Source organism: Trichosurus vulpecula, chromosome 2 (assembly GCF_011100635.1).
Source record: "Trichosurus vulpecula isolate mTriVul1 chromosome 2, mTriVul1.pri, whole genome shotgun sequence".
NCBI classification, from domain to species: Eukaryota; Metazoa; Chordata; class Mammalia; order Diprotodontia; family Phalangeridae; genus Trichosurus; species Trichosurus vulpecula.
In genome coordinates, this window is record NC_050574.1 from 145089725 (window position 1) to 145111860 (window position 22136).

General features: G+C 36.8%; 1 protein-coding gene across 2 annotated transcripts in view; it reads right to left on the reverse strand.

The window, feature by feature from the left end:
• Positions 1 to 22136, reverse strand: part of DYNC2H1 (dynein cytoplasmic 2 heavy chain 1) — a 414726-nt gene that overhangs the window by 75915 nt on the left and 316675 nt on the right. For both annotated transcript variants that reach the window (XM_036745232.1, XM_036745230.1), the window contains one exon: positions 8606 to 8815. In XM_036745232.1, coding sequence (XP_036601127.1) covers positions 8606 to 8815 — 210 coding nt within the window. The remainder of the gene's footprint in view (positions 1 to 8605; positions 8816 to 22136) is intronic.

Sequence of the window (22136 nt, forward strand, 5' to 3'; positions counted from 1 at the left end):
ATCCACATGACCTAAAAGTGTCACAAAAATGTAACTTAAACCCAAGTGATCTAAATGCTTCTGATATCACAAACATGTCACTCAAACCCTTGTAAACTAGACATTCCCTTGAGGCAAGGAGGTCATCAATTACTCCTAATTTAATCAAGGAAACAAAGGCCAAACTCTTCAAGGGCACTTGGTTGAATAAGTGCTAAAAGCCCCCCTTAATTACCAATACAGCTGTTTATAAGAAAGAGCTAGTAGGAGCGGAGCCAAGATGGTGGCTGGAAAGCAGGGACCTCTGTGAGCTCCCCGCCAGGTCCCTCCAAAAACCTATAAAAATGGCTCTGAACAAATTCTAGAACTGCAGAATGCACAAAATAGCAGAGGGAAGCAGGGATCCAGCCCAGGACAGCCTGGAAGCAGAGCCCAGCATGGGCAGCGGCAGGACCAACCAGAGCAGGAGCTGGGCAGAACAGGCCCTAGAGCCCTGAATCAGTGAGCTGTGGCAGTTACCAGACTTCTCAACCCACAAACACCAAAGACAACAGTGAAGGTTAGTGGGAAAAGCCACGGGGGACAGAGTGAAAAGAGCTCCTAGTTCGGGCCACTGCCCCGGGGGCAGCAGGGGGAGGTGCAACTACAGAACTAGAGCTGCAGTTGCTTCCGGCCCCAGGCCCACCTGGTGGGAGGAATTAAGTGGCTGATCAGAGCAGGAGTGCAGAACCTGCTTAAGATCTGAGTCCAGTCCAGGTTGGCGGTTCTTGGGGGAGGAGAAGCACTAGTGCAGCAGAACTTGGTGTATAGAAATAGCTCTGAAACCAACGGCGCATCCCCTCAAGCTTAGAACAAAGTACTCTTTACTCTACAAGCAGTCATACCCTGACGAAAAACTCAAGGGTCAAGTAAGTTGGCTGGGAACATGGCCAGGCAGCAAAAACACACTCAAATTCAGTCTCAGACTTTGGAATCTTTCTTTGGTGACAAAGAAGACCAAAACATACAGCCAGAAGAAATCAACAAAGTCAAAGAGCCTACATCAGAAGCCTCCAAGAAAAACATGAACTGGTTTCAGACCATGGAGGAGCTCAAAAAGGATTTGAAAAAGCAAGTTAGAGAAGTAGAGGAAAAATTGGGAAGAGAAATAAGAGTGATGCGAGAAAACCATGAAAAACAAGTCAATGAATTCCTAAAGGAGACCCAAAAAAATACTGAAAAAAATACTGAAGAAAACAACACTTTAAAAAATAGACTAACTCAAATGGCAAAAGAGCTCCAAAAAGCCAATGAGGAGAAGAATGCCTTGAAAGGCAGAATTAGCCAAATGGAAAAGGAGGTCCAAAACACCACTGAAGAAAATACTACCTTAAAAATTAGATTGGAGCAAGTGGAGACTTGATGAGAAATCAAGATATTATAAAACAGAACCAAAGGAATGAAAAAATGGAAGACAATGTGAACTATCTCACTGGAAAAACCACTGACCTGGAAAACAGATCCAGGAGAGAGAATTTAAAAATTATTGGACTGCCTGAAAGCCATGATCAAAAAAAGAGCCTAGATATCATCTTTCAAGAAATTATCAAGGAGAACTGCCCTGATATTCTAGAGCCAGAGGGTAAAATAGAAATTGAAAGAATCCGCCAATTGCCTCCTCAAAAAGATGCCAAAAAGAAAACTCCTAGGAATACTGTCGCCAAATTCCAGAGCTTGCAGGTCAAGGAGAAAATACTGTAAGCAGCAGAAAGAAACAATTTGAGTATTGTGGAAAAACAATCAGAATAACACAGGATCTAGCAGCTTCCACATTAAGGGACTGAAGGGCTTGGAATACAATATTCTGGAGGTCAATGGAGCTAGAATTAAAACCAAGAATCACCTACCTAGCAAAACTGAGTATCATACTCCAAGGTAAAATATGGATTTTCAATAAAATAGAGGACTTTCAAGCTTTCTCAGTGCAAAGACCAGAGCTGAATAGAAAATCTGGCTTTCATAAAAAAGAATCAAAAGAAGCATGAAAAAGTAAACAAGAAAGAGAAATCGTAAGGGACTTACTAAAGTGGAACTGTTTTGTTTACATTCCTACATGGAAAGATGATGTGTATGATTCATGAGACCTCAGTATCATAGTAGCTGAAAGGAATATGCATATATGTGTGTGTGTGTGTGTATACATATGTGTGTGCCTATCTATGTATATATGTAGGTGTATAAATACATATATATATATATGTATATGTATAGACAGAGGGCACAGGGTGAGTTGAATATGAAGGGATGATATCTAAAAAAATAAAATCAATTTAAGGGATAAGAGAGGAATATATTGAGAGAGGGAGATAGGGAGAGATAGAATGGGATAAATTATCTCGCATAAAAGCGGCAAGAAAAAGCGGTTCTGTAGGAAGGGAAGAGGGGGCAGCTGAGGAAGAATGAGTAAATCTTGCACTCATCGGATTTGACCTGAGGAGGGAATACCATACACATTCAATTGGGTATCTTACCCCACAGGAAAAAAGGAGGAAGAAAATAAAAAAGGGGGACGATAGAAGGGAGGGCAGATAGGGGGAGGAGGTAATCAAAAACAAACACTTTCAAAAAGGGACAGGGTCAAGGGAGCAAATTCAATAAAGGGGGATCGGTTAGGAAGGAGCAAAACACAGTCAATCTTTCACAACATGAGTATTATGGAAGGGTTTTACATAATGATTCGCATGTGTCCTATGTTGAATTGCTTGCCTTCTTAGGGAGGGTGGGTGGGGAGGGAAGAGGGGAGAGAATTTGGAACTCAAAGTTTTAAAAACAGATGTTCAAAAACAAAAAAAAAAGTTTTTGCATGCAACTAGGAAATAAGATACACAGGCAATGGGGCATAGAAATTCATCTTGCCCTGCAAGAGAAGAAGGGAAAGGGGGATGGGAGGGGAGTGTGATGACAGAAGGGAGGGCTGACTGGGGAATGGGGCAACCAGAATATACGCCATCTTGGAGTGGGTGGGAAGGTAGAAATGGGGAGAAAATTCGTAATTCAAACTCTTGCGAAAATCATTGCTGAAAACTAAATATATTAAATAAATTAAATAAAAAAATTTAAAAAAAGAAAGAGCTAGTAAACCAGTAAAGATGAGTATTAAGAATATGTAGAGGAGAGAAAAGTGTAAGACCATAAAGGTAAGATAGGTCTAGGTTGAGAAGAAATTTAAATGCCAAATTGAGAATTTTGTACTTGATTCTAGATGTAATAACAAGCCAATGAAATTTATTGAGTAGAGGAGATACATGGTCAGAACTGGGCTTTAGGAAAATCACTTTGGTGGATGAGTGAAAGATGTATTAGAGTGGAAAGAGTCTTGATTCAGGAAGATTACAATAGTTTGGGCATGAGGTGATGAGGCCCTGTAACACAGTGGTATCTTTATGAGTGAAGAGAAGGTAAAGTATAGGAGAGATATGGTGACGGTAGAAACAACAAGCACTGACAAAAGATTAGATATGTGAAGTGAGTGAGTAAAGAATCAAGAATGACACCAAAGCTGTGAGCCTGGGTGACTGGTAGGATGGTGAAGCCTTTGCTGGTAACAGAAAAGTTGGGAGGATGGGAGGCTTGTGAAAGGAAAAATAATAAGTTTGGTTTTGGACATGTTGAGTTCCAGATGTATATGACATCCAATTCAAGATATCCAAAGAAAGTTAGCAATGTGAGACTAGAGCTCAAAATAAATAAAGATATAAAGATATCTGGGAATCATCTGCATAGAGATGATAATTTAACCATGTTGGATGCCTGAGTGATACGGGAGCTGATGAGAACACCAAAAATACTATAGAGAAAACAAAGAACAGGGCCCAGAACAAACTTGAGGGACACTCATCATCAGCGGGTGTGACCTGTATAAAGACCCTTTGCTGGGTCAGACTAGTAGCATAAGAACAGGACAGAGTGGTCTTACAAAAACTTTGGAGAGAATATCAAAGAGGAGAAAGTAATAAACATGTCAAAGGCTGTGGAGAGATCAAGGAGAATGAGGATTGAGAAAAACCACTGGATTGGACGACTAAGACATCATTATTACTTTAGAGAGAGCAATTTCAGTTGAATCATGAAACTGGAAGCCAGATTACAGAGGGTTTAGAAGCAAGTGACAGGAGAGTAAGTGCTGGCACCTAATATAAATGGTTTTCTCGAAGAGTTTAGCCATGGAGAGTAGACGTATAGGACAACAGCTAGAAAGGACAGTTGGATTAAGTGATCCAACTTTTGTTTTTAAGGATGAGAGTCATGAAAGTCTTTGTAGTCAGCTGAGAAGGAGCTAGTAGATAGAGCGACTGATAATGAGAGAGATAGAGACAGAGACACAGAGAGAAACAGAGAGATAGAGACAGAGAGACAGACAGTCAGAGAGACAGAGACAGAGAGGATCAAAATGGGAACAATCTGCTGAAGAAGGTGGGAGGGGATGAAACCTAGGGTACATGTTGAAGACTTTGCCCTGGCAAGGAGAAAGGGCACCTCTTTATATGAGACAGGGATGAAGAAGAATATAGTAAGAGAAGATGCCTAAATGATAAGAAATGAGGAAAAGGGGGCGCTCTTGGTGAAAAGGCTCAATTTTTTTCTTTTTGGTAAATTATGAGGCCAGGTCCCCTACTAAGTGAGTGGGAGGAGGGGGTGCCTTGAGTGGTTTTAAAAAGCATTAAAAGAGTTGAATACCTGCTGTGGTGAGTAGGACAGTGAGTCAATGAGGGAGGTGCTATTTATCTTGACTATCAACTTCTGTTAGAATTTGTCTTTGTATTATCTTTGGCAGAAAAAAAAGCAAATGGTGAGCAGCTCTGCTTTCTCTCTGCCATCCTTTATTATAGTCACATTTACCTAGGACAGTGGAAATATCCTTTTACTCAATGAAACTAAAACATTTATCACTCTCTGTCTCTGAACTTCCTTTACTAGCTCCTTCTGAACTTTAACAATTCTGATACTATTCTCGCAGGACCATGACACATTTTAAAAATGTTCCTTCATCATATGCCCAATATCTTCTACTGAACATGTCTTTAAAAATCTAAATTGGTTAAGTTCAGTTTCCTGCCCATGTCCTTTTGGACAACAACACCCCCTCCCCCAACCCCAGCCTTTTTTTTTCCTCCTCTTCACAATCATTTCTCTTTAGGTCTCCAAATTTTAATACTTCAGAAATTCCCATCCCTCCTGGGATGACATTCTCTAGAATTTCACACTGAGGGATTCTATTTATAATTTTTAGAATGTTTTGAAATCTGCTCTACCCAAATCTACAGTGAATGTCAGGTTATTCCCTGCTTTATCATCCTCTGATATGTTACATCACTTGTGCACCAAGTTTTTCAATAATTTGTACCCAACCAACCAGTCCTTTTGGTGAAAATCAGATGAGAAATTCAGTTCCTATGACTGATTTCTCTTTTGAAGAATGAAATTCTTCTCTCAACTTCGTATCTGCTGGCCAGACTGGTTTTAGGTCCACAGAGAAAAATACCCCTTTCAAGTTAAGCTCATCACTTCTAAAATCACTACCATGCTGCTAATTTAATCTTTGAATGGCACTACCTCCTCATCTTCCTCTCCCCTCTGAAAGTAAGGCAGGAGAGTGGCACACCAAACTCCTCCCAATGCCTTGATTTACAGAGGGCAAAAAATAGACTCAGCTTACCGCACCTTCCATCTGCGGCCATGCCTGGTTTCAACTCCATAGAACAAGATAGTCCCATGCTGGGTACTCCCTGTTGTCCTCCCCTCTCCACCTCTGCTTTGTTGCCTCCTTTTTGGTGCTGTCTTCCCCTTTAGATCATAAGCTCACTGAGGGCAGCGACTGTCCTTTTATTAGTTGTATCCCCAGCGCTTAGCATAGTGCCTGGCACATAGTAGGTAAATGTTTATTGGATTGGAAATTATCGTTAAGGCAGGCCAAGAAATTATTAGCTCCTGTGATTTTATCAGAGAAAGAGCTCCAAATGATTTTTCCAAATAATTCAAGTTTGCAATTACTATATTTGTGATGTTTCCTATAATCTTCATCTTTTCCATCTTCCAATTCAGGTGGTCTATAACACTGATGTCAAACTCAAATAGAAATAAAGGCCATTAAACTATTCAAAAGGATCCTTGTGGGTCCCGTATTGACTTCAAAAAATCACATATTAATATTACCTATTTTCTATTACATTTTTATTTATTTTGTTATTTAAATAATATTTTTATCTGTTTTGGGTTACACACAGGAATATGGTGGACTTCAATGTGGCCCACAGGCTGTGTGTTTGAAACCTCTTCTCTACAGCTTAATCTGATCATATTGACTCTATGATCAGCATCCAAACTGTTTCTGCCCCTGCTGATCTTCACCCAAATACTGCCTACCATGGTTATCCCTCCACTGGTTCATCAATTTCCTCACATGAATACATCTTTACATATTATAATATTCTACTCTCATCCTTTGGTGGTGAAGAAGATAGAGCTTGGGGTTTGGAATCAGGAAGACCTGAGTTCAAGGCTGGCCTCAGACATTAGTGAAAAAAAAAAAAAACTAAAAAAAATCCTTAAAAAAACCCAACCTAATAAGAAGATAATTTCTTAGTAATATATCAACTTACGAGCTGTGTGATGCTAGGAAAGTCACTTCACCTCTGTTTGCCTCAGTTTCCTTGTGCATCAAATGGGGACAATAATAATACCTACCTCCCAAGGTTGTTGTGAGGATTAAATTAAATAATAATCATAGAGTACTTAACATAGTGTCTCACACAGAGTAAACATTATATAATTGTTAGCTAGATATACCCTTCTGGACCCATATTCTAGTCATCAGTCTGATTTATCCAAGATTTAGTAATACCTTAAAGGGTTCTATTTGCTTCCTTGAGTTAGACTTGGTAGTTTATCTTACATATAAACTTTATGTATGCATTATGCCTTTGTGTATCAACACCTGAAGCCATGAGTTCTATTGTTGGCTGCCTTCTTAGATTTCACAAAATAAAATGCCCTACAATATTAGAAGGCTAAGGCTTCTAGGAAATATAGTTTTCTGATTAATTTTTAGTATAAAGTTTTCTCCTGTGGAAAAACAGTTTCAGAACTCTTTGTTCTCAGTGTCACTTTTACCGACAGTGAGATAATGATAATGATTTTTATAAAAAAATACATTAGCCTTCCTTATTTGCTATGGTTGCGTCTATCTTTCATATCTCTTTGGCTCTCCCCTAAGGTCTGAGCTGTTTTTGCCAAATCTACTGAAGATAGTGATATATAACATTCTCTCACTGGAGAATTCATCTTGCTAATAAGATTTCATGATTGACAACGTTTCCTCGTGCTTAGAAACAACTGAAGACATTAAAATGCAGATATATTTCTTGTAGCACTTTGATAACCATGGCTGTTAACAGATATTGTGGAAAACACAGGAAAATAAAAATCAATTAAAACATAAGTAGCAAGGAAAAATTCTCTAAAACAGGAGCCCTTTACCTTCTTTGTATAATGGAGCCTTCTGACAATCTACTGGAGTCTATGCACCCTTTCTCAGAATAATATTTTAAATGTCTAAAATAAAATATACAGGACTGCGAAGGAAACCAAATACACTGAAACAGAACTCAAACCTTATTCTAAATTGAGCCTTTCCCCAAGATATATGGGGAAAAGGGGCAAAATGTCCAATAAGTATTTTCCCAAGATTGGGGAAGGAAATGATATCTTACAGACTGTGATTAAAAGATATGGTATATTTGTGTTCTGAGTATAAAACTTCCATTAATTCATTGTGACCCAATGAAATGTTAACAAAGTGTTAGCAAGAACACAGCCACTGCTGACATTGTCATAGTCATCACTGTTCAAGTCTTTTGGTGTATACTGTTTGCAGATATTACGGTTCCTCAAAATAAAATCTCATGCATACTTTCTCCAGGGACACATGCAATACAAGACCATAAATAAAGACATCCAGGAAAAGCCACCTATCTGCACTTAGCTGCCACAACATGTTCTAATCTGACTCTGCTGCTCTTTCTCCTGTCAACACACACTTGGTGGTGTGATCACACCATAAGAGTCAGACTAACATCAGTGAGTGATGCAATCCTAACTGCTTTTATATGCTGTCTTACCAGGTGGTGTAGTGTAAAGAGTGCCAGACTTAGAATCAGGAAGACCAGTTCAAATCCTGCCTCACACTTACTAGCTGAATAACCTGTACAAGTAAGTCACTAACTTCTTTCATTCTCAGTTTCCTCATCTGTAAAATGAGGATAATAATAGTATCTAGCTCATAGTTTCTGCGAGGATCAAGTTAGATATTATATAACATCAAAACCTCAAAGAACTATATTAATGTTAGTTCTTACTAATGCTATTAGATAATATTTATAAAAGTACTTAATACAATGCCTGGTACAGAGCAGGTGTTTAATAAGTGCACATTCCGATCCCTCTTTATTTTTATTAGATAGCTTAATTATTTGGAAATAGAATTGGTATGAACCATGACATTTCCTTTTGTACATTTAATAAGATAGTAGATAAATCAGATATAGTCAGACACTGTGGCCTCTCTATTCCATAGTTACAAAGAGCTTACCTTTTGGTTTAACAAGGCACTTGCCAATTTTTGTACTTCAGAACTCAAAAGTGTCGCGCCTCTGATCACTTTACTAAGAGCTGCAAGTGACTGATGGACACTTTGCACTAAACGAATGGCATTGAACTGTTCAAGAACAATAAATGATAATATGGGAGATCCTTGTCGTTCATTAGGTGGAGACACTTTCTGGTGAATCAGGTTTGAATTCTAGAAGAAGAACACATGTCATTTCATTAATACATGCCTAAGAACGTGATTCTTTAAAATAACAATTCATTGGCTTAAAAGCTGGAAAAAACACTAATGCAATAGATTTTTTTTAAATCCCCTCCAGCTCTCCCAATGCTCTATTTTTCCAACAGAGCAAGTTTCTGTCTTTACTAAGGAGAAATTCCCTCTGTTGGAGTTAGAAGCATCTAATGCAGTTTTGCTGCACCTTCGTTTTAATTCACCACGGGCCTGTATATTGTTGGGAAGGTAGCCACTCCACAGGATAATAAGATCATGGGATTCAATTTACAGTTTGAGGGGACCTTAAAAATTCCTAAAATTCAACCCCTTCATTTTACAGATAATTAGACAGAGGCCTTGACAAGTGAACTGGCCTGTTTGAAGGCTCATATTCCCACACAGGTTCTCCTAATCCAGAGCCAGAGCTCCAGTTCACTGCCCCATTGCAGAGCAGAATCACACTAAAGTTCAAGAGAAAAGGACATTGTCTTTTTCTGTATAAGTCCTCAACAAATTTGTGATACTTTGTCATTTGTAGGGGAAATGCTGACATGACTAATGATAGCATTCAAAATCGAAGGAAGTACTCTGCAAGCACCAGAAGTCATATTCTGTTGACAAACAAACATATGATATCTGTTATAAATATACTCTATCACTTTATTATGTTTTAAACTATGAGTCATCACTATATAGATCAATTAACAAATAAATTCAGTACTGAAGATTTGCTTAGCACTATGCCAGGAGGTATGGGGAAATTACAGATGAACACTATTTTCACTTTTTTGTTGTTGTTGTTTTTTTCCCTTTTGATCTGTTTCTTCTTTCACAACTATGACTAGTATGGAAATATATTTTGCACGATTGCGTATATACAACCTATATCAATTCTTATGAAAGAATTAATGCCTTCATGGAATTTACAAGGTTATATAAACCAAGAACAAGAGTGGCTAAAGTAAATTCTACTTCACTTCAGAGGTGAAAAAATCCTAAGTAATAATTTTATTGATCTCTCTCATCCTACTTTTACCAGAGAAACAAAATCAGAGAGATTAAGATGACTTATCCACAATCACCAAATCCCATGAGGTAACTAAAACCTCTATTACTTAACTATCAATCCAATGCTCTTTCCACAATTTAGTTTAAAAAAAATAGTTGACATCTATTAACTTTGAGGTAGGTTGGAGGCAAATTTTGTAGGTCTTTAAATGAACTACCTATACTATGATTAGGTCTAAACCATGTTATAGGTTATAGATGCTACATGAAAAATATAGGGGAAAAAATAGGGGAAAAGTAACAAAGGCTAGGCTATTCACAGCAAGCTTGATGGAAATAGGAGTTGAATAATGGGTGTGATGTGGATATTAGAGAAGAGTGGGAAAATCATTAGAGGTAAGGAAAGTAACATGACTAGGATATGATTACACCAAAGTAGATTCTAAATATTCATTAATATGTTGAGTAGTAAATATCACTGATCATAGACCCAGAAGCACAGTCTTCAAGAAACTAATTGATATTGTGCAATAAGAAATGATGAGCAGGCAGATTTCAGAAAAACATGGAAAGACTTCTATGAACTGATATAAAGTGAAATGAGCAGAATCAGCAGAATGTTATACACAGTAACCACAACATTGTGTGATGAACAACTATGAATAACTTAGCTCTTCTTAGCAACACAATGATCAAAGACAATTCCAAAGGACTTATGATAGAAAATGTTATCCACATCCAGAGAAAGAACTTATGGACTCTGTGTGAAGATGGAACCATACTATTTTCACTTTTTTGTTGTTTTTTTTTTCCTTTTGATCTGTTTCTTTTTTTACAACTATGACTAGTATGGAAATATATTTTGCATGATTGCATATATACAACCTATATCAAATTGCTTACTGTTTCAGGAAAGAGGGGGGAGTAAGGAGGGATGGAGAAAAATTTGGAACTAAAAATTTTATAAAAATGAATGCTGAAAATTGTCTTTATATGTGATAGGAAAAAAATAAAGTACTACTAAAAAAGAAACTAATTGAACAAGTAGTTAGAATAGATTAAAGGTCATTGTCATGTTTCCCAAAAATAAGATAAACAAAAAATTGATTCCTCTCTCCAATAATAACTTCTTATAATTCTATCCCTCCCTGTGATCTCTATAGAATGTAAGTAAGCTCCTTGAGGGAAGAGTATTTCACTTCTGTCTTTACATCTCCCCTGCCTGGCAGAGTACATGCATGCTGACTGATTAATTGATCCTGGACTCTTCCTTCTCCCTTGCCTTTCATCTCTAATTATCTAACAAGTTCTCTTGATTCTCTCCCACCGTATGTTCTCTAGATTTCCACTGCCACAACCCTAGTAGAGAGAAGATTTCACTACTACCTACCTGGAAAACGAGAATAACATCCCAAAAAGCTGCCCCAACTCTACTCTTGACTTTATCATCCTTTCAAAATAATGCCAATTTATTATTCCTTAAATATCAGCCTGATCATATCACTCTTTCTGCTCAAGAGTCTTCAAGAGTTTTTTTACTGCTTGTTGAATAAAATTCAGACATCTTTGTCTTGCATTCAAAGTTTTCAAAATCTGGTAGAACTTTGACATTTTATTCTTATCTCAAACTATGCTTCATTCAAACTGAATTATTCTTTATATTCCTCCAAATCTGTCTTGTACCAACACTGTGTCTTTAACCACACTGTTCTCTATGCATGTCCTCCCTCCACCTTTTTCCTGCTCAACTACAATCCACCTTTTAAATGCCACATCAGACAGCATCTTCTCCATTAGGCCCACCCTGACTCTCATACCTGCTCAATATTCTATTCATATTTCCTCACACAAGTATATTATAGATACCCATAACACATACTATATTATTTTGTATACGTTATAAATGTATGTTTTATTACTAAGTTCCATTGAGCTAATGATTATGGCTTATCTAAATATAATATCCTTCCAAACATTAGTGGACAGCATTCTCTACAGAACAAGTGTTAATATTTTTAACTGAACAGAAATTAATTGAAGAAAAGATAGAATGAGGTTATAGAGTACAAAGGGTATAGATTCAATATAGAAGATAGAAGTGTTGGTCTTGTCAATGAGAAGAGTCATCTCTTTCTCTAAAACTTGTAAGAGGAAAAAGATTTAGAAAGCTTCAAAGCAGAGAAAGAGGAGAACTGAGGTGTGCATTTTATGTGGTCTCAATCTTTTCAATAATACAAAAGGCAAACTCTTAAGACTTTATCCAAATTTCTAACTAGGTATAATTGATTAATAAATACGCAGTTGGATTTATTAGAGAAGAGATTAGGAGATCAAGGCAGATAAAAAAAGAGATTTAAAAGTCATTTACATGGAATTCATAAATGAAAAAAAAAAGAACAGAAGTACTCCGAGGAAGAGACCTTGGAAAGAAATAGGGTTGAAGTTCAAGACAGGGTACATTCAGCATTAGAGGATAAGAAAAAGGAGAAGAATAAAAATGCGAAAGAAAATCAGAAAAAGAGAAGGAAGGCTAGGCTAGTACACAAGGACAATAAAGGAAAAATTGTATAGTCAATGGTGTCAAATACAACAAAACAGTAAAGTGAGAATTTGAGAAAATTAGATGGCTCACTGAAACCAATCTAGAGTGAAATTTTGGGGGTGTATCCAAGATGGCAGCTGGGAAGCAGGGACTTGCATGAGCTCCCACCCAGGTCTCTCCAAAAACCTATAAAAATGGCTCTGAACAAATTCTAGAGCTGCAGAACTCACAGAATAGCAGAGGGAAGCAGGGCTCCAGCCCAGGACAGCCTGGATGGTCACTGGATAAGGTCTATCCCACGGAGCTGGAAGCGGAGGGGAGCAGAGTCCAGCTTAGGCTGCACCCAGACCAACCAGACCACAAGATGGGCAGAACAGGCCCTATTGCCCTGAATCAGTGAGCTGTGGCAGTTACCAGACTTTTCAACCCACAAACACCAAAGACAACAGAGAAGGTTAGTGGGAAAAGCTGTGAGGAGTAAAAGGAGTTCGCAGTTGGGCCACCACCCTGGGGGCAGCAGGGGTAGTGCAGCTCTGAGAACAGAACTACAGCTGCAGTTGCTTCCAGCCCCAGGCCCACCTGGTGGGAGGAATTAAGTGGCTGATCAGAGCAGGAGTGCAGAGCCTGCTTAAGATCTGAGTCCAGTCCAGGTTGGCGGTTCTTGGGGGAGGAGAAGCACTGATGCGGCAGAACTTGCTGTGTAGAAATAGCTTGAAAACAACAGCACAACCCCTCAAGCTTGGAACAAAGTACTCTCTACTCTACAAGCAGTCATGCCCTGACGAAAAACTCAAGGGTCAAGTAGTTGGCTGGGAACATGGGCAGGCAGCAAAAATGGACTCAGATTCAGACTCAGACTCTGGAATCATTTTTTGGTGACAAAGAAGACCAAAACATACAGCCAGAAGAAATCAACAAAGTCAAAGAGCCTACATCAGAAGCCTCCAAGAAAAACATGAACTGGTCTCAGGCCATGGAAGAGCTCAAAAAGGATTTGGAAAAGCAAGTTAGAGAAGTAGAGGAAAAATTGGGAAGAGAAATAAGAGTGATGCGAGAAAACCATGAAAAACAAGTCAATGACTGGCTAAATGAGACCCCCAAAAAATACTGAAGAAAATAACACTTTAAAAAATAGACTAACTCAAATGGCAAAAGAGCTTCGAAAAGCCAAAGAGGAGAAGAATGCCTTGAAAGGCAGAATTAGCCAAATGGAAAAGGAGGTCCAAAACACCACTGAAGAAAATACTACCTTAAAAATTAGATTGGAGCAAGTGGAAGCTAGTGACTTGATGAAAAATCAAGATATTATAAAACAGAACCAAAGGAATAAAAAAGTGGAAGACAATGTAAAATATCTCATTGGAAAAACCACTGACCTGGAAAATAGATACAGGAGAGATAATTTAAAAACTATTGGACTGCCTGAAAGCCATGATCAAAACAAGAGCCTAGATATCATCTTTCAAGAAATTATCAAGGAGAACTGCCCTGATATTCTAGAGCCAGTGGGTAAAGTAGAAATTGAAAAAATCGACCGATCACCTTCTGAAAAAGATCCCAAAAAAGAAAACTCCTAGGAATATTGTCACCAAATTCCAGAGCTCCCAGATCAAAGAGAAAATACTATAAGCAGCCAGAAAGAAACAATTTGAGTATTGTGGAAACACAATCAGAATAACACAAGACCTAGTAGCTTCTACATTAAGGGATCAAAGGGCTTGGAATATGATATTCCAGAGGTCAATGGAGCTAGGATTAAAACCAAGAATCACCTACCCAGCAAAACTGAGTATCATGCTCCAAGGCAAAATACTGACTTTTAATAAAATAAAGGACTTTCAAGCTTTCTCAGTGAAAAAACCAGAGCTGAATAGAAAATTTGACTTTCAGGGCAGCTAGGTGGCGCAGTGAGTAGAGCACTGGACCTGAAGTCAGGAGGACCTGAGTTCAAATCTGACCTCAGACACTTGATACATGTACTAGCTGTGTGACCTTGGGCAAGTCACTTAACCCCAATTGCCCTGCCTTCCCCCCTTCCCCCCCAAAAAAAAACAAGGGGAAAAAAAAGAGAGAGGGAGTTTGCCTGCTACTTGTGATCTATAAATGAAGTGGCCTGTTTCCCCTCTATAAAAAAAAATTTGACTTTCAAACACAAGAATCAAGAGAAGCATGAAAAGGTAATCAAGAAAGAGAAATCATAAGGGACTTACTAAAGTTGAACTGTTTTTTTTTATATTCCTACATGGAAAGATGATGTGTATAATTCATGAGACCTCAGTATTAGGGTAGCTGAAGGGAATATACATATATGTGTGTGTGTGTTTATGTGTATGCATATGTATGCTTATGTATGTATATGTATATGCACATATATATATGGATAGACAGAGGGCACAGGGTGAGCTGAATATGAAGGGATGATATCGAGAAAAATAAAATTAAATTAAGGGATGAGAGAGGAATATATTGAAAGAGGGAGAAAGGGAGAGACAGAATGGGATAAATTATCTCACATAAAAGTGGCAAGAAAAAGCAGTTCTGTTGGGAGGGAAGAGGGGGCAGGTGAGGGGAAATGAGTGAATCTTGCTCATCGGATTTGACCTGAGGAGGGAATAACATACACACTCAATTGGATATCTTACCCCACAGGAAAGAAGGAGGAAGAAGATAAAAAGGGGGGGGGGCGATAGAAAGGAGGGCAGATAGGGGGAGGAGGTAATCAAAAGCAAACACTTTTGAAAAGGGACAGGGTCAAGGGAGAAAATTGGATAAAGGGGGACAGGATAGGAAGGAGCAAAATATGGTTAGTCTTTCACAACATGAGTATTGTGGAAGGGTTTTGCATAATGACACACATGTGGCCTATGTTGAATTGCTTGCCTTCTTAGGAAGGGTGGGTGGGACGGGAAGAGGAGAGAGAATTTGGAACTCAAAGTTTTAAAAGGAGATGTTCAAAAAAAAAGTTTTTGCATGCAACTAGGAAGTAAGATATACAGGCAATGGGGCATAAAAATCTATCTTGCCCTATAGGAAAGTAAAGGAAAAGGGGATGGGGGGAGTGGGGTGACAGAATGGAGGGTTGATTGGGAACAGGGCAATCAGAATATATGCCATCTTGGAGTGGGGGGGAGGGTAGAAATGGGGAGAAAACTTGTAATTCAAACTCATGAAAATTATTGCTGAAAACTGAAAATACTAAATAAATAAATATCGAGAAAAAATTTTTAAAAAAGTGAAATTTCAATGGAATACTTGGAACAAAAACTTGATTGAAATGTGCCTATTTAATTAAGAAGTGAATGATAACCCTTTAAATCAAGTTAGGTCTGATTATATGGAACAAAACTGACCAAAATATCATTTTCAAAGGCTTTGAAGCTCTTATTTTAAATAGGAAAATAAGTCCACTGCAGTGGATCTTATGATCAAGCAAGAAAATTGATTAATATATTCGAGCTCAGTGGATAAATCCAGAAATCATTAGTCTTTATGCTGATCCAATTGCCTATCTGATTGAGGTTTTTGGTTACAAAATACATTTATCTCCTATTTCTCAGTTTCTGTTTGCTAAATTAAGAATGGAACAACAATGGCATAATTAATAAAGTGATGTAAAATTATGTACTATGTAATATAATAACTCAGCATAAACTAATTTTATTACATTTAACGGCTTTCAGTCAATACTCAGTTGCTTCAGTTTGATGACCATTATTGCCACTTTATTCTGCAGAAGCAAATCTCCATTGCAAGTCCTAAAATTCAGTAAAAGAAATTTTCCTTTGGCAAAGTTACTTAAGAAAAGTAAAGTCAAGGACAAACCAAATACTGCTTGAAAAGGTTTTGTGGGGTTTTGTTTGCTTGTTTTTGTTAGCAATATTTCTCCTGAAAGTAGTACATTACTATCAGAAAAATATTCAATATAGGGATATCTAAGATGGAGAAAAATGATTTAGGAAAATTTGCTATCTGAATACAGAATATTCCTATTCTTTAAACGTCAGTAATTACTTTCTTTATAGACTCAAAGGGAACAAACAAAACCTTGAAGTAATATACAAAATATGTGGTAGAAAATAACAGTAATATGAATAAACAAATGAACAAAAATGGCCTTAAAATAATTAAACCTTTAATGCAGACCTTTACATTTTCCTTTGAAATGGTGGTATGAATAATAACAAAGTATTCAGAATTCTGAAATCCTTGAAGTTTAGGTTTTAAATATAGGTAAAACCTTCAGATCCCTTTCTTTGTGAACTGTTATCTAACCATATCTCACCTATTATGTACATGACACAGAAGTACCAAACTATATGCTTATCTGTATTTATCCCTGTCAAATTTTATCTTATTGGTTTCAGCACGTCAGAGTATCCTCTTGAGATGTTTTTAGATTATATCATGCAATGTGCTAACTGTTCCTCCCAGTTTCATGTCATCTGCTAATTTAATAAAGCATGCCTATGGATTTTCATCTGAATCATTGATAAAAATGTTGAATGGCACAGAGTTCAAAATAGATCTCTGGAGTAGTCCACTAGATACCTCCCTCCAAACATTTAAGGCACTTGTGGTGTTAATGTGATTAAAGATCTTCCCCACCCATTCAATAAGGCCATTACTTACACCCTTTACTTAGGAAGTCCCAGGCCTTTTTGCTAATTAGGTCACCAGAGGTATGAAGCCCTCAGGGCCCTAAGGAGAGGCATTACAATCAGAGCCAATAGTATGTGCACTGAGTTCTACCCAATCAGATGTGCATGAATTCAGTCAATCAGAGACCTGAGTTCTAGCCAATCAGATGCCAGTTAGAACTGTATATGAGGAGAGCCCAGAGTGTGAGAGAAGCAGAACTGAGAAGCAGACATCAAGAAGACACTGAGGCAGCAGGCATGAAGAGGGCGTTGAAGAGCAGACATTGAGAGAGCCAGCATTGAGAGAGACTGCAGAGCAGAGAGTGCAGACCAGAGAATTGCAGAGATCAAAGAACTGAGAATCTACAGCATGGAGAGACTGGAGAACTGACAATCCAGGAGACTGCAAAGATTCTGAGAACTGCAGGGGCTTTCAGAACTGCAAGAGAGGATGCAGGCAAGCATACAGTTGGGATTCATGAGTGATTAATTATGGGAAGGCCCTAGCAGGGGGGGAAGGTTACAGGATAACTTGGTTCCTTGCTATAATACTGTGTTATAATTTCCTTGTCGCTACACTGAGGTGGGCTTACTTGTTTTGGAATATAATTACTGCTATATCAAGCTGAAGTTATTGGTCTTGGGATTTGACACTCTGGTGTCTAAATAAATGTTATACTTCCTCTGCCTTCTACTTAGAGAGTTTTTCATACTTTGTGATTACGAAACATACAGGCATGGTCATGGTCATCCTCAAGGTCATGAATCTTGCCTTACTGATACAGTACTATATAAATGCTAATTCCCTTCTATCATTATTATTATCATCATCATCATTAGTATTATCCATTTCATCCAGTCGTTAAGCTTCAAGTCCTTCTAATTTTATCATCTTAGCTTATACCTCATCTCTCCATCATACGCAGAAAAAGAACATGAGACACTTTGTTATGTCTTATTGAAAAACAGGAATGTTATGTCTATAGCATTCCCCACATTTACTAGCATGCTAATCCTGTTAAAATAGCACTTAATAAAGAAATTCCAGCTCTTAGTGATTACTGCTTTTCTTCTACATGCAGACAGAACCCCTTTAATAATATATTATTTATCCAGGAATTTACCCAGGAATTGAAGTCAAGCTCATTAGCTCATAAACGTAAGATTCTGTTCTTCTACCACTTTTTTTTGAAAAAATTAGGATAGTTGCTCTTTTCCAAGCTTATAGCATCTCTCATTTTCAAGATTTTTCTACAAGCAGCAAAAGTGGGCCAATAATCATGTTTGGTAGTTCCTTTGTAAATCTATAGTTCATATGTGCCTGGGGACATAAACTCATTGAGGGCTTCTATCACCCCATTTATAATCCATCTCACTTAGATTTCATTTTTTTTTAATTTATACTTTCTAGACCAAAGGTTTACAGCCAAGAAAGTAAGCAAAACAGGAGCTGAGTTATTCCTTCTCTCCATTATCTGCTCTGAGCAGTGATTCTACCCCATTTGATCATACGGATAATAATGCAAATCCATATTCACATTGCTAGAGTTTTCCATATTGTGGGACATGCCCCCCATGGGGGAAGAATAAAACCATTTTAGGAAGAGGGACATGGAATAATCACCAAGCTTATTAGAAATGGTCTACTTAAAAGCCTGTATTCATATACCTATTTTTTTCAATGAAAATGTTAAATTAAAGAAAAGGGAGACAAACATGATAGATTCATTACAATGAATAGAAAATGCAACCCAGAATTACTTGATGCACTATGAACAAATGAAGTAAAATTTGAGTCAGCTTCATCACATTTCAAGGTGGATGTAATTTGACATGATCATAATAAATTGGTCTAGGTATATTATACAGGAAATGTGTAAACTTGAAGTTAAACAGTATGAGTGTTGAAGTTAAAAGTGCTATTTTAACTGTTATAGTTCTCAACACCATTCATTTTAGTTAGTATAATGTAATGGACTGATTTCCAAAAAGTTGCAATTTTTAAAAACCTGAAACAAAAATTGAAATAATTCTAATACTGTTAAAATCATTTGTAGTATTCATCAATTTAATTTAAATTTAATTGTAGTAAATTTGCTATTGTCTCTAATTTTTAATAGACAATATATTACCTGTTTAAAGAAAAAATCCATTGTAGCAGCTGATATTAGTACAAGAGAAGCCAAAAAAGATAGTTAAGGTAGAGGAAATACAGAAACAAAAAGTAAAAGAGCCTAAAGAAAATATTATACACCATGTTAATCACAGGGATTCACAAATACTGTGATGGAGAGGAAAGATGGATGTGTGTGTGTGTATGTGTGTGTGTGTATGTGTGTGTTTTATGAACAATAGCTGTAAACACTATGGAAGCTAATAAACTGAAATGACTCCTTGAAATGTATATGGAGAATATATTGGGAAGATTCCATATTTTCCAGAGAAAATTATATGTTTTAATAAGCAAAACCAAAAAGAATCTCAAATAACCAAATAATCTCTTGTATAGTAGAAAGTTGCTTGTACAATTTCAAAGTGTCATTCATTAAGATATATAGTGGGGCTACCTGCAGCTACTGATATGGATGAAATTAATCTTGGTACATCTTATACAAGCTCATTTTAAAGATGAAGAAACCGAGAGAAACAAGGTTAAGTAACTTGCCCAGGTTTACACAGCTAGTATGCATTTTAAGCCAGCCATGTCTTCCTGACTCCAGGCACAGTGCTCTCTCTACCATGCCAGCTAGTTGCCTACAATCCACATATAATATTTATAATGAGAAATAAAAGTGAGAAGGAACTAATGCAGTTTTTGAAGTTGTTACACAAGTAAAGCAACTAAACTTGCTTAAAAACAGCTATGGAGACAGAACACAGATGACCTCTATATTCCTGCAAAAACCTGGACTTCTTATGCCAAATATTTCAAAAGCTGGTAGGGATAAAATAAGAAATTACCATTTTTCTTAGTGATAATAATAATAAAGATGAAGCAAACTCCTTATACAACAAAAATTCCTCCTAAAACTTGCAAAATTGGTGTATATTTTTGAAAAATTAAATACTCTAAATGTCATTACAAAATCTTCAAATACATTCTGATTCATAAAGTGATTATTTTTTAAAAATATAGATTATGAAAAATAAATTTATAAAATTGTTTCCCAGTTTAAAACAAATACTTGTTCTGCAAATTAAATAAAAGAAAATAATGAAGGGCTTGTCAACTACTTGATTTGTTTACAAAATAGTAGAAGTGGGAAGTAGAAGGGAAAAAGGGGCAACGGAAGGGGGAGACTGGTAGAAGAGAGGGCCCATTGAGGTAGGCAGTAGTCAGAAGCAAAACATTTTTGAGGATGGACAGAGTAAAACGAGAAAAGATTAGGATAAACAGGGAAGGGGAATAGGATGGAGGGAAATACACAGTAATCATAACTGTGAATAAATTTTACAGCAACTTTCTCTGATGAAGGTCTCATTTTTCAAATATATATAGAACTGAGTCAAATTTATAAAAAATAAGAACCATTCCTCAATTGATAAATAGTCAAAGGATATGAACAGGCAATTTTCAAAGCAATCAAAGCAATCTATAATCATATGGGAAAATGCTCTAAATCACCACTGATTAGAGAAATGAAAATTAAAACAACTCTGAGGTATCCCCCACACCTATCAGATTAGCTAATGTGACCAAAAAGAAAAATGACACATGTTGGTGGGGACATGGGAAACTTGACACATTAATGTATTATTGATGGAGTTGTGAAGTAATTCAACCATTTTGGAAAGCAATTTATAATTATGCCCAACGAGCTCTAAAACTGTCCATACTCTTTGAAACAGCAATGTATTCCAATGAGATTTAAAAAAAAAAAAAGAAAAGGATCTATATGCACAAAAATATTTATAGCACCTCTTTTTGTGCTGGCAAAGAATTAGAAATTGAGGGGATACCCATCGACTGGGAAATGGTGACATATTATTATGATGGAATTCTATTACAGTACTATAACAAATGATGAGCAACGTGCTCTCAGAAAAACCTGGAAAGACTTACATGAATTGATGCAAAGTAAAATTAGTAGAACAGGAGAAAATTGTACATAGTAACAGCTATACTGTGTCATGATCAATTGTGAATGATTTAGCTATTCTCAGCAATGCAATGATCTGAGACAATTCTGAAGGAATCATGATGAAAAATGCTATTCATCTCCAGAGAAAGAACTGATGGAATCTAAATGCGGATCAAAGCACACTTTTTAAAACTTTATTTTTCTTGGGGTATTTTTTTGGTCTGTATTTTCTATTACGACATGACTACTATGGGAATATGTTCTCCATGACTGCACATATAGAACTTATATCAAATTGCTTGCCTTTTCTATGTAATTCCCAATGTAATTGGGAAAAAGTAATATATTAAATAAATATAAGATAAAAGATTTAAAAAGCAATCATGAATGTGTAAAGATTCAACTTACTTGCTATCTGATACAAAGATAGAAAACCAAAAAAAAATTTAACATCTGACATTGTGCTACAACAGTTGTGTATACCTCATATGGTAATGCTGCATTTGCTTTTATTAATCCCATATTAGGAAAAAACTGCTTATCTTGCCTTGCAAAATTTGAAATAAAGCATACAAATATGCAAGAACTGATTTGTCATAATTTCTTCTCCATGATTCAGTGTCATTTTCGCCTGATATAACTACTCTTACAGAGCAAAGAATAGGAAAATGACAACTGCGAAGTCAACAAACATTGTTGAAATATACCCATCAATGACTATGGAGCTGGCCATAGTCATCAATGGATTAAAGATGATTTCAAGGTTGAAAACCTAGGTGACTGGAAGGATGGTGCTGCCCCTGAAATAATTTTCTTTATTAAACAGAAGGCCTTCACAGAATCATCCAATCAAAGCCAAAGTGTAATTTAACTGAGTATGTTGAAATGCCTTGTGAATCTTAAAGCCCCTTATTAATGCAAGTTACTATTATCATGAAATTGATGTTAAAAAGAAGTAATCAAAATCAGTAAGCCATAAAACATTTAAAAACATATCTACATGAATGTCCTGCTCTTATATTATTTTT